The sequence below is a fragment of the Hyperolius riggenbachi genome, chromosome 5 (genome assembly GCF_040937935.1).
Source record: "Hyperolius riggenbachi isolate aHypRig1 chromosome 5, aHypRig1.pri, whole genome shotgun sequence".
In the NCBI taxonomy this organism is placed as follows: Eukaryota; Metazoa; Chordata; class Amphibia; order Anura; family Hyperoliidae; genus Hyperolius; species Hyperolius riggenbachi.
Genome location: NC_090650.1, coordinates 104,026,916 through 104,040,448, shown reverse-complemented (window position 1 = coordinate 104,040,448; position 13,533 = coordinate 104,026,916). Strand labels below are relative to the sequence as shown.

At 42.1% G+C, this 13,533-nt stretch overlaps 1 protein-coding gene across 3 annotated transcripts in view; it reads left to right on the top strand.

Annotated features, from left to right (window-relative positions):
* COLQ (collagen like tail subunit of asymmetric acetylcholinesterase) overlaps positions 1–13,533 on the top strand; it is a 149,941-nt gene that overhangs the window by 79,632 nt on the left and 56,776 nt on the right. For all 3 annotated transcript variants that reach the window (XM_068238676.1, XM_068238675.1, XM_068238674.1), the window contains exon 3: positions 6,513–6,614. In XM_068238676.1, coding sequence (XP_068094777.1) covers positions 6,513–6,614 — 102 coding nt within the window. The remainder of the gene's footprint in view (positions 1–6,512; positions 6,615–13,533) is intronic.

Sequence of the window (13,533 nt, the reverse complement as noted above, 5' to 3'; positions counted from 1 at the left end):
GACAGCTGCCGACAGGCTGGGAACGCGAGTGATTCTCCGCGTTTCCAGCCGCTATATCACCCTCTCTGCTGATATAGTGTATATATATATATATATATATATATATATACGCTATAGCTGCATAGAGGGTGATATAGCGGCTGGGATGCCCCAGGTGAGTAAAAATCATTTTTTTTTTCGCTTAAGTATTCCTTTAAGGGGCCCATACACTGGTCGATTTCAGCCATCAATCGATCGATCGATTCAAAAATCGATTCTATCAAATCTATCGATCAATCGATTTGTGGCCGATTTCGATCTATTTGATCTATCTAACAGGATGGAAAATCTAGGTCGATCTGCTGCTGGCAGCAGATCAATGGCCCATAAAGTTGCATTGGTCCAATTATACATTTAGATCGATTTCCAATAGATCATTCTGAAATCTATTGGAAATCTGTTCCTAGTGTGTGGCACACATCAGATAAATTCCTGTCAGATTCAACTTGACAGGCATCTGACAGAAATCTATCTGATGGTCGAATTTGCTGCAAATCTATAAGTGTATGGCCACCTTTCGTCATTCAAGGTATCACCTAAACAACTTTTGTTGTTATGTGTTCGGATTCTCTCCATGACTAATAACCAGACACAACTGATAAGTACATTACACACTGTTACTAAGAATTAATGGAGCTAGTCTAGTTGAGGTGACCTACAGCTGCTCACTGCAATTAGGTTGCGACCACTAATTTGTAAGAGATAGGGGACCCAGTGGGACACATACTCTAAAATTGCACACCAGGACCCTCGTCTACAGCCTTCGACTGGGTTTCATATGTCTTAAGCCCCATCTACTTGATACGATTCTTTGTGCGATTTGATTACGATTCTATTTACGGTCCAATTAAATCCGACATGTCCGATCGGGATTCGATTCAATTCGATTTGCCATTGTTTTGCAATGGCAAATCGAATTGAATCGAATCCCGATCGGACATGTCAGATTTAATTGGACCGTAAATAGAATCGTAATCGAATCGCACAAAGAATCGTATCATGTAGATCGGGCTTTATTGCCTAGTACACACCATACAATTTTCTGTTAGATAGATTTTTCTGTTAAGGCTCATACACACGTCGGATTTTTAAAAACAACCGGTCGTTTGGACATCCAAACGTCTGGCCGTTTGGACGTCAAATCGGGCGTGTGTGCAGTCGGTCGTTCAGCTGATAACACTGGTTTTGACCAATCCGCCGAGCGGATCCGTCTAAAACCAGCGTTATCAGCTGAACGACCGACTGTACACACGCCCGATTTGATGTCCAAACGTTTGGAAAAATCCGACGTGTGTATGTATGTACCTTTAAGCCCAATCTACACGATACGATTCTTTGTGCGATTCGATTACGTTTCTATTTACGATCCGATTAAATCCGACATGTCCGATCAGGATTCGATTCGATTCAATTTGATCTGCCATTGCAAAACAATGGCAAATGGAATTGAATGGAATTGAATCCCAACCGGACATGTCGGATTTAATCGGATCGTAAATAGAATCGTAATCGAATCGCACAAAGAATCGTATCGTGTAGATGGGGCTTTAGATTTTTTTTCTGTAAAGTACTAGTAGAGACTGGTCATTATCTCTGGTGCATTGTCTTCTGGTTATCTCCTGCTGAGTAGAACAATGCTTAATTGCTAGCCAGATAAATGGTTAGATAGATAATTTCCAACATGTTGGAAATGATCCATCTGGCAAGTAAATCTATAATAGAAAAATGTATGGTGTGTACCTAGCATTAGTGGTCATGAGTCCCAACCAAATTGCTGCGAGTAGGGAGCATTGGTCCATTCGGTTTCTCGCTGGGTCACCTCAACTAGACTAGCTCCTAATAAATTTTGTGCAGTGTGTGCTCACGCCTGCTTGATTTATAAAGTGCTTAAGGTTTTCTCTTGTTCTCTCTTTCTCTCTCTTAACCTCCCTGGCGGTAAGCCCGATCGCCGCAGGGGATCACTTGGCCCCGGGAGGATTTTTTTAAAATAAAATCTGTTGTTTGTTGTTAAGTTAGCACTAGGCTAGCTAACTATGTGTGCTAAGTCCCTCCAGTCCCCTCCAATCGCCCCCGATCCCCGCGTTAATACATACCCCCAGGGATCCTGCTATGGCGCAGCCTCCCACCAATCAGCACCCGGCTTCGCTATGGGGAGGATCGGAACTGCGCATGACGTCATGTCCGATTGTTGCCATAGTGACGCGTGCAGCTAATTGGTGAAGCAGCAGCTCTCGCGGGATCGCGGACGGTTGAATGTAGCCGGCGTCGATCGGGGGGGGAGGGGGGCATCAGAGAGGTGCCGGGGGACTTGGGGCACATAGTTAGCTAGCCTAGTGCTAGCTAACAAATAAAAAACACTTTTAATTAAAAAAATCCGTCCCGCGGACGCAGCCACTGAAACTGCGTACCGCCAGGGAGGTTAAGAAAAGCTATATTAGGCTAACTGAAGACTGGTTGGTGCCTACATATCCTTTCACCTAAACAACATGACTAGAAGTGGCCAATAAGCGCAGCTTAGTGAGGAAGGCAGTTTGTCTTTCGCATATATGCATATAAAAAGGGAAAAATCATATTTGAAAAGAAAAATGACACTGAACAGTTATAAGATAGCAACATGTATAAATAATGCACAGGTTTATATTACTTTACAGGATTTGGACACATAATCATTTTAAGTGACTGCACGTTATTGTGTCTTCATCTTTGGATCTATTATTGGTTATATAGGATAGGCCCTGCTGTGAATATATGCATAGAGTAAAAATGTAAATAATTAATTTCTCTACTGTGATTTCCAAATCTGTTACACCAAAAGGATTCCATTCTGTCCTTGAAATCAGTTGCTCAGTGACAACCCACCAGTGAAAGTGAAGGTGGAATGCTCACAATGTCAGTAGAAATCGAATAGCTTTATTGGATTAAACACATCAGGCTAAAATCCATCACCACATGCTGACATGTTTCGGACGTGACACCATCCTTAATCATAGCATAGTTGCAAATGAACAAGAGTGACCCATATATAGAATGACGCCACACCCAGTAACAAATGCTTGAAGACCCACCCACAAAGGAGGAGTGTACATAAAAAGAACTGAGGAAAAAATCCTCAAATCAAATTCATCAAATACATAAAAACATATTAAAATGTAAACGCATATGATAATACACAGTACAATATTGCGCAACAATACATAGGATAATGTCATGATAATATACACATAATACATATATATAATATAATATACTGAAGTATTACAGAGGCACTTCCATTGAACATTAGATGTAATATCCAAAACGAAGATGATTTCCAAATCTGTTACACCAAAAGGATTCCATTCTGTCCTTGAAATCAGTTGCTCAGTGACAACCCACCAGTGAAGGTTAAAAACAATCTAGCTAATAGAACCAAGTGAATTTCATTATCCATACGTGAAGTCTTTACTGATTATTCCACAAACGGCTGTTCCACATGGAGGCTACAGCAAAATCAAACCACTCTGCGGGGATGATTGAATTCTGAGCTTAGTTTTAGTATTTACCAGCAGAGTATATTACTCCCCATGTACTGTAATTATTCTGCAATCCATACATCAACTGTATGACAACAGGTTTAAAGAGAATCTGTATTGTTAAAATCGCACAAAAGTAAACATACCAGTGCGTTAGGGGACATCTCCTATTACCCTCTGTCACAATTTCGCCGCTCCCCGCCGCATTAAAAGTGGTTAAAAACAGTTTTAAAAAGTTTGTTTATAAACAAACAAAATGGCCACCAAAACAGGAAGTAGGTTATAGAAAATACATAGAAAATACATCCATACACAAGCAGGCTGTATACACCCTTACTTTTGTAGCTCAAGAGATCATTGTGTGTTTCTTTCCCCCTTCTGCTCTCATGCACTGAAGTTTCAGGCTGCTCTTTTCTTCTTGCAAACAGCTTTGCCCTTGTCTGTAATCCTCAGTATGTGAAAGCCCAGCTAGCTCAGAGGACGATTTATCCAGCTTGTAAAAGATAAGAGAGAAGAGAGAATCTGCCATAATCTAAATAACACACAGGCAGTGTGCAGAGAGGTGCCTGAAGGGGGGAGATTCATCACAGAACTTGAACACTGAAGAACTTGGCAGCCTTCCAGACACAGGCCGACAAGTCTGACAGGGGAAAGATACATTGATTTATTACAGAGACTGTTATAGTAGAAAGTGCTGTAGTAAGCCAGAACACATTAGAATAGCTTTTGGAACTTGTAGGATGATAAAAAACAGGATGCAATTTTTGTTACAGAGTCTCTTTAAACACCATTTCCTGGATAAAATAAATACATACATATTTTGTTTATATTTAAAATTCTATGTTGCTGCAAATGCTAAAACTCATGGAAGTATTAAAATTGCCCAGGTACTATAAATACCCATTAGATAGCTGATAAAAAATATCACCAATTAATCACTTATTTGAATTGAGTTGCTAACTATTATGCTGATAAAATGACTGAGAAGGGGTTGACCAACTCATCATAGCAAAATATAAATTAAAATCCACGTTGACTGTTCCAATATATCAATGTGATAGTCCACAGAAGACATAAATACAGTAAGATAGAGTCACAAACACCATATGAACCTGGGCAGGCAATAAAGTCACCTTGATAAAAGGAATATAAAATGTTAGTTTTAAAATGAAGTGATTTACATTACTTGTGTGTCTTTGGTATTAATAATGGTAATCTCATCAAGTTGGAAAATATAGTATCAGTCTCCAGTATCAGTAAACGATGGTCACTAAATCTATTAATCTTATACATTTACTTCTGCATCAGCTTTTGCAGCCAGCTCCACTGAAATTTGCAGAGCTGAAATCACTGTTGTAGTTATTTACAGTACTAAAGCAACTATTGAGACAAGGTTCACAATTATTAAAATTTGCATGCAAATTGCCAATGTGCAAAAATGCACATCTGATGAAAGTCAATGGAGAATCACACTTCAGCTAAAATTCTTGAAATTGCATTTTTGCAGGTGCAAAAGAAAATGTACATCTTGCAGCATAAATCACTTGCTTCACATCACTTGCAAATATTTATTGACTTTCATTAGCTGTAGTAAACCAAAAAAAAAGTGTGTAAAAATGTGCATCCAAATGTGAATTTTAATGTTTTTTGCAATGTGCAAAGAGAATGACTATGTTGCACTTGCAGAGATTTTTTAGCAGCAGCATACCTGTCATGAATCTCTTCCACAGTTGCTGTTATTGTAATCCAACACAGTTTTGTTGCTAATTATGGGGCAGATTCACTAATTGCCAGTAAAATTTACATATGCACATATTGCATGTAAATATTTCAATGGTTTATGCATGTATGTAATGTAACAGGCATTGTGCAAATAGCTCAACTCCTGTTATGTATGTAGTGGGCAAGTTGCTTATATAACACACAAATCATGCATATATATGTAACGTGTGCTATATAAACAACATGCTTATTATGTGTATTAAAGCAAAATTGCACTATTTGCACACTGCTTATTATGTACTTTGTGTAAACACTGCAACATGCACGTGTACATTTTACCTGTAGTTCGTAAATCTGCCCCTTTATCACTCCAGCAGTAATTTACAAAACAAGACGTTGAATCCTCTAGAACTATGTGCAAGCGATAGATGGACTTTAACATGCATGTAGGTGTCTCACAACATCGCTTAGGAGATCCACCATGTTGGATATCCACGCGATACTAACAAAAGCGCAATAGGTAAGCACATTGTCATCTTGTCCCACCTGCCTGAATCCATTCAATCATGTGATGCCGTGTCATCCAGTCAATGCAACTCACTGTAGCCACACAATGTGAGCCCTGCAGTGTCTCCTAACAATCGAACAAAATTGCTGTGGATGACTCTTGTTATGCATGTTCCCGCCTTGACAGCAACAATCTTCTTTGTTGTAGCAGATTTGCTGCTATAATAGCAAGCTGTTTCTTCTACAGTACAAGTCTATGATACTTCAAGTAGCTACTGTTTGACTTAGCAGTTGGACCCTTTTCCACTGCTGCCTGCGCATCCACCTGTGATCATGCAGCAGTGCGTATGTGCAAGCAGCAATTTCCACTAGCTGTAATTGCGCCATTCAGGAACCGAGCGCGATCATGGCGAGAATGACACAGCTCAACATTTGTTTGCGGGGAAAAAGCAAGGCGCAGTAGTAGGAAATGAGCACTGTGATTTACATGTAAATCGGGGTGTTCTAGCGTTCGGCAAAATGGCTGTGATCTGCTTTTTTAAGCGTCTCACAGCCAGCAGAAAAGGGCCATTACTCCATACAAATATCCATACTTGTGAGATGGACCTAATTGTACATGTCTGTTACAGTTCTCTTGATGAATAACTGCTGTCAAATCTGAATGTTTAGAACTGTACTGTGACAATATTTTAGTGAAGTATAGGTGATGCATATTTTTTCTATCCTTTAAAGATGTATGACCTGGAAAATTCAAACTCAGCTCTGGAATTGAAACCAACAATTCCCTTGTGTATACCAGGCCCTCCAGGACCAGAAGGCCCTTCTGGCCCACAGGTTTGTACCTTGAATAAATAAACATTAAGTGTTGTGCAGAAATAAATGTTTGGTATACAAATATTTGGCTTATTAAACAGCTTACAGGTTTGGCATCTATAATCGATATTGAACTTATTTTAACTGAAAAGTTTGATGTATTCCTTTTTTTAATTACTTTCAGGAATTTTAGTGAGGTCTCTGCTTTGTGATTAACCTTTTAATTCTCTTAGCTATACATAGCCCCATTCCAGGCACAAATGTTTTGCTAGATCTGCAGAGGCATTCAGTTCCATAGCTTGGTTTTGTTTTTGTCTGGATAGAATGCCCTTCATTTGATAATGTCAAATAAATCCCATTTAAAGTATCTGATCAGGAGATTAGACACTGGTAATCTGCTCCACAGTGCAAGACTACATTCCTGTCAGAGAGATTCAGTATGTGCCTGCCCCCTGTAGTCTCAACAGTAGGATGAAGCAATCCGAGCAGTAGCAGGAGCCCCACTTACAGAGTCTGAAACTAAAATCTTCAGCTCAGCTGCTTCTGGTCATATGATCAAATCTTTAAAGAGACTCTGTACAAAAAAAAAAGTACCCCTGGGGGGTACTTACCTCGGGAGGGGGAAGCCTCTGGACTCTATCGCGGCTTTCTCCGTCCCACGGTGGTCTCTCTCTGCCCCTCGCAATGCACAGCACAGTCGGATCCGCTCTACTGCGCAGGCGCAGGAGACTTGCGCCTGTGCAGTAGAGCGGACCTGACGGGGATCGGCTGTTTCTGAGCCGAGAGCCGCTACTGCGCCTGCAGTTTGTGCAGGTAAATGGATCTCTGTGTAAATGTATCTCACTGCACCCTCCTTTCCTCCTAGAACTCCCTTGGGTCCCTGCAATTCTGACAAATATGGATGAGGCAGACTTTCTTTTCTGTCCTACCCAACACCCCTTTCCCATCAACTATACACCCCCTTTCCTACAAGTTTCCTCCCATTCGCACTTGCTCCTGATAAGAGCATGTCCCAGCGCTAAGTTCATGCATGCTCAGCACATCTTGTCTTATGTAAATGGTGCTGTTACAGCTGGCATTAAGTGCTTCTGAAAACGCTAACCCAGAAGCAGTTCCGGGGTTGGCGCCATTTTTATAATGGGGTAGCCAGTTTTCTGAGACAAACAGTAACTGAATGGGACCAGGGAGGACCAAGATAGGATGCCAGGCTGTGGGAGGTAAGTATTTAGAATCAATGTTTATTTTATAGGCTTTTTTTCTTCATTTAGGGGTGCTTTATGGTAGAACGGGTAATTATTAAAGTGTACCTGAGCCAACCCTCGTGTACAAAATCACATACCTACATAGGGAGAGGGAAGCCTCAGGATCCTAATGAGGCTTCCTCCAGTCCCTCTTTGCAGCTCGCAGAGCCTCCAGCTGATCAGGGCTGCACTCCTCTTCTGACACAAGCAAGGGCCGTACTGTACCTGCATGGGTACGGATGCTCCTGTTGCAGCAAGCCTCATGCAGTTGCAGCATGGTCATGCTCGTGCCAGAAGAGGCTTGGGTTCTCCTTAAGGAAATAGAAGGGAGAAGGATTGTGGTGTTGTTAATCAGAGAAGGTGAAAGCTCATGTGCTGAAATGTACCCTTATGTGTCATCACAGCACAGATGATATGTTGAAGCCAAAGCTGCTGATTAATTTTCCATGAGGTGCATCATACGTATAAAGCAACATTACCACTGCCCAGCATGACTTTAGTGTCACTAGAGCACAAAGTAGCAGTAGAATATTGTACCATGTTAGCCATCAGTAAAAGCAGAAAGTTTTGACTCAGGATGATACCATCTATTGGCTAACTTAACCACTTAAGGACCAGTGGTCTCTGGGCACTTAATGACCAGAGACCGCTGGTCCAATCCCGACGGAATCCCGACGAATCGCCGCACATACCCGCCGCCATCGCCGCTCGCCGGGACCCCCAGGACATAGACTCTGCCGTCTCTATGACGGCAGAGTCATGTGAGCCGGTCAGGAGCCGCTTTCATTGGCTCCTAACCCTGTTTTTCAATGTAAGCCAATGGGAACGGCTTACATTGAAAGACGGCCAGGAGCCAATGAAATCGGCCCCTGACCGGCTCACATGACTCTGCCGTCATAGAGCCAGCCAGAGCCTGTGAGCTGCATCGAGAATCGTCGGGTTTGGGAGGCGGGGAGTGGCGGAAACGGCGGATGCACGCTGCGGACAGTGATTGAGATTTACGGCCTGCCAGCCAGGAGCCCACCAAATCAGGGTGTAGATCTCAATCACTGCGGTCCTTAATGAGTTAAAAAAAAGAGTAAGCTTTCGGCTAACAAGCCTTCTTAACCCATTCGCGTTCCGTCGTTTTCACTTGAGAAATGTTCACCTCCCATTCATTAGCCTATAACTTTATCACTACTTATCACAATGAACTGATCTATATCTTGTTTTTTCCGCCACCAATTAGGCTTTCTTTGGGGGGGTACATTTTGCTAAGAGCCACTTTACTGTAAATGCACTTTAACAGGAAGAATAAGAAAAAACGGAAAAAATCATTATTTCTCAGTTTTCAGCCATTATAGTTTTAAAATAATACATGCCTCCATAATTAAAACTCACGTATTGTATTTGCCCATATGTCCCGGTTATTACACCGTTAAAATTATGTCCCTATCACAATGTATGGCGACAATATTTTATTTGGAAATAAAGGTGCATTTTTTCCGTTTTGCATCTATCACTATTTACAAGTTTAAAATAAAAAAAATATAGAAATATTTCATCTTTACATTGATATTTAAAAAGTTTAGACCCTTAGGAAAATATTTACATGTTTTTTTTTTATTGTAATGGTTTTTTTTTTTATATTAAAACATTTTATTTGGGTATTTTTGGGAGGGTGGGATGTAAACTATAGTTTTATAATGTAATTGTGTGTTGTTTTCAATTTTTTTTTACTTTTAGTTGTAGTTTTACTTTTTGGCCACAAGATGGCGGCCATGAGTTTGTTTACATGATGTCACTCTAAGCATAACACACGCTTAGAGTGACGCAGTGGGGAGGCAACGGCCAGAAAAAGCAGGGGGAGAGGAATCAGTGATCGGGCACCATAGCCCGATACATTGATTCCGTGGCTACCGAATCCGCGGTCGGGAGTGCGCGTGCACGCGCGGTAGCGCGCATGCTTTCTGGACGTAGTTTCTACGTCCAGAAACCAAAATAGGTTAATATCTTATTCCTGAAGTCTGACACCGTGTTAGAATACATAGCTTATACACATTTTATACAAAAGGAGTGAGCAGCCAGACCTGCTTATTTCTTTACCCAGAAGTGTGATACACAGCTAGAATAATAACCCCCACAGCACACCATCCGTTAGAGGTAGAGGGAAGAAGTATAGCCAATGAAGGATACTGAGAAAGAACAGCTGGAGAAGTAGGTAGTGAAACTCGCTAATGCAATGTCATGGCTTTTACAGCAGAGGAGCTCAGAATGAATACCGGTAGATGTTGATCAGCTGTATCAACTGGCATAGGACAGATCAAGTGGCATTAGGAGGGGATATTCACCTTTAGTATTAGCAGTAAACAGATCACTGGAAACTGTATTGTATTTTAGGAGGATGGTAGGAGTGATAGGAAGATTAACAGGAAATGAAAACCAGCAGTTTGATTAAATGGTGTTAAACTGACATAGTTTAGAAGGAAATATGATAGTGAAAACTAGGATGAGAAAGAAGATTGATTGAGGGATGACTTTTTAGTGACGGGTGTTATCCAACATTGGCTGAAAATAGTAAAAGTAATATACTGTTAAGTTTTGAAATTTTCAAGAGAACCCGAGGTGTGTTTAGAGAATGTTATCTGCATACAGAGGCTGGATCTGCCTATACAGCCCAGCCTCTGTTGCTATCCCAAACCCCGATAAGGTCCCCCTGCACTCTGCAATCCCCCATAAATCACAGCCATGCTGTGAGGCTGTGTTTACATCTGTAGTGTCAGTCTCGGCTGCTCCCCCGCCTCCTGCATAGCTCCGGTCCCTGCCCCCATCCCTTCCCTCCAATCAGCAGGAAGGGAAGGGATGCAGGCAGGGACCGGAGTTCTGCAGGAGGCGGGGAGAGCAGCAGACTGACACTATAGAGATAAACACAGCCGCTGCGACAAGCTGTTTGTCAGCAGCGTGGCTGTGATTTATGAGGGATTGAAGAGTGCAGGGGGACCTTAGGGGGGTTTGGGATAGCAACAGAGGCTGGGCTTTTTAGGCAGATCCAGCCTCTGTATGCAGATAACATTCTTCAAACCCACCTCGGGTTCTCTTTCAGTAGTGAGCCTTGATGATACTGGACAATCCATGTGTAAAACCACATACAATCGCTAGAGGTTTCTCAGCCGCGGCGGCATGTCAGGTCATCTCTCCCTAGAATCCAGTGTGTGTACAGCCAGTGGCATAGCCAAGTTTTGCATTGGGGCCCCCCAGGCACTCTATACATAACAATTGATACGGCGCACAAAAACCTGCCAAGGACAATAGGTGCAAGAAGGGAATGGGGAACTGTCTTTTAATGATTATTACCATTCAAAGCATCTAGAGAAGTGATTATAAGTGATTATTACCAGCACATACCAATAGAGAGCTAATAGCGGGGTTTAGGGAGAGCCCCTCTGGCCCAAGGGCCCCGATGCGGTTGCAACCTCTGCAACCCCTATTGGTACGCCACTGTGTACAGCAGTCCCGATGCATCCCTGAGAGATCCAAAGTGCCAGACTATATCAGATGAGCACAGACTTAGTCCATTGTTCACCTCCTTACCTCTCCTGCTCAATACCATCATCCTTCCCCCGTCTTCCATAGCAGCAGAACACATCTCTAGCCTATAGGCTAGCAATACGTCTGTACTGCTTTCGCCCCAAACTGTTGCCTGAGGGATTGAGTCCCAGTCCCTGCGTGTGACAGGGTTATGCACCTATAGTGAATAAATCTCAAGCACAGGTAGTAGTACAAAAGCAGGAGATGAGAGGGGGAACCTCATTTACTGCTTCACAGGAGGTGCAAGAGTATTAGGATGATTGATTAGTACCAAGGTTAGTGGCTAGCTGACTATGAATTTGCATCTTGTCTTGCTACAGGATGTATATTTCTTATTTTAAGAATACAAACTCCTTATTAGTACAAGAGAAGGAGGAAATGCACAGGAGGAAAACTTTGTCAGTGAAATTTTTTCATGGCAATTTATTTTAGATCACAAATGGTTCAGATCACAAAGGGTTCATTCCGGCTGTCCATTTTGAAAAGTGCAACAGATGGGTGTATTTGCTATACACTGCAGGCCATTAGAGCGTACAAGTGATAATGTTTAAAGGGAACCAGAGAGGAACGTAAGAAAAAAAGAAAAAGCTTTTATACATACCTGGGGCTTCTTCCAGCCCCATAAGCCTGGATCGCTCCCACGCCGCCATCCTCCGCTTCCTGGATTGGCGGTACCGGGTCCCGTCACTTCCGGCGTCCGCATCACAGGGGCTCCCTCCATACCCATACGCATGCGGCTGCGCAGTAAGCAGCCTCACGTGTACGTATATGGAGGGAGCCCCGTGTGATGCGGACAATTGGCCGCGTCTGCTGGCCGACTGGGGGCCATGATGGGACTCGGTACCGGCGAATCCAGGCAGCAAAGGACGGCGGCGTGGGAGCGATCCGTGCGTATGGGGCTGGAGGAAGCCCCAGGTATGTATAGAATCTTTTTCCTGGGGCCTCTGGTTCCCTTTAAAGCAGAGCATAGACAGGTGAAGATTGGGTCCATAGAGAGACCATTTTAGGTGTGGACCATTTTAGCTCAATGGGTCAAAACAGAATGTTAATATTAGCAGTTTACAAACAGCAACACCGAGAAGGACACCCATGCTAAATGAGAGCAAACACATCACAATGAGAAAGATAGGCAGATGAGTGGCCACACAGGTGCTAATGAGCCTGGGAAAGTGAATGGAAAAACACATAGAAAGGAAAATTTATTCAGAGCAGAAATGTAATGCAAATTGGTTATGCATCAGCCAATTTGCATGAGATCATCCATGACTTTGCAATGTCCACGTCCATAGTCATTAGAACTGTTTGGTGGCAGAAGGGACTTTAAACAGAGATATGCAGTAATAACTTATCTTAATGCAGTGTTGTTTCTGAGATGGGGGGGGGGGGGGGAATATGTGATTAATGATGTACTGAAGTGCTAAATACATTACACTGCACCTGTTATTTTATTGTGGGAAAGAAACGGATCAAAATCTCATGATCACAGTAATTGATAGGTAATTCTGCACCCATTTTGTCTCCAATTTACTGCAACTCTATAATTATATTATTATATTATTCTAAATTCAGAACCAGAGTTTCAAATATCACCGGCCTGAGACATGGGATTGGAGATGGCTATGGAGGAGGGAACAGGGGCCTCTTTCTAATTCATAATGGCTCTATTGCATCCCAAAGCCAAGAAATAGCATAGAAGGTGGTCTCCATGTGGTATCAGACTCCATCTGTTGCACGCAAATTCCTACTTGCACTCCCAGATGTATGCTGGGGATGTAATAGTGAAAGGTGCATCCTGCTGCATGATTGGACTGTACAGTCCTGCAACTCTATATTAACAAAATTCTTTAATTGATAACGTAGCACAAATGTCTATTGATTCCTCACCCAAAAGTATTTAAATATTCTTCCAATTTATAACTCTAAATTCTGCAAATTGATACCAACCCACATCCTTAGGGCAATTCAAAATACCAAGAAAGGGAAGTTTGTGATTTCATAAACAGTAAAAACATTTATTAGTATCTATTCAACTGTTACAATCAATTAAATCACATATAGATTTAAAAACTAAAAAAGGCATCTGTTACAAAAGTACACCTAGGTAATGTATAGCGCCAAAAATGAGCGCCTGT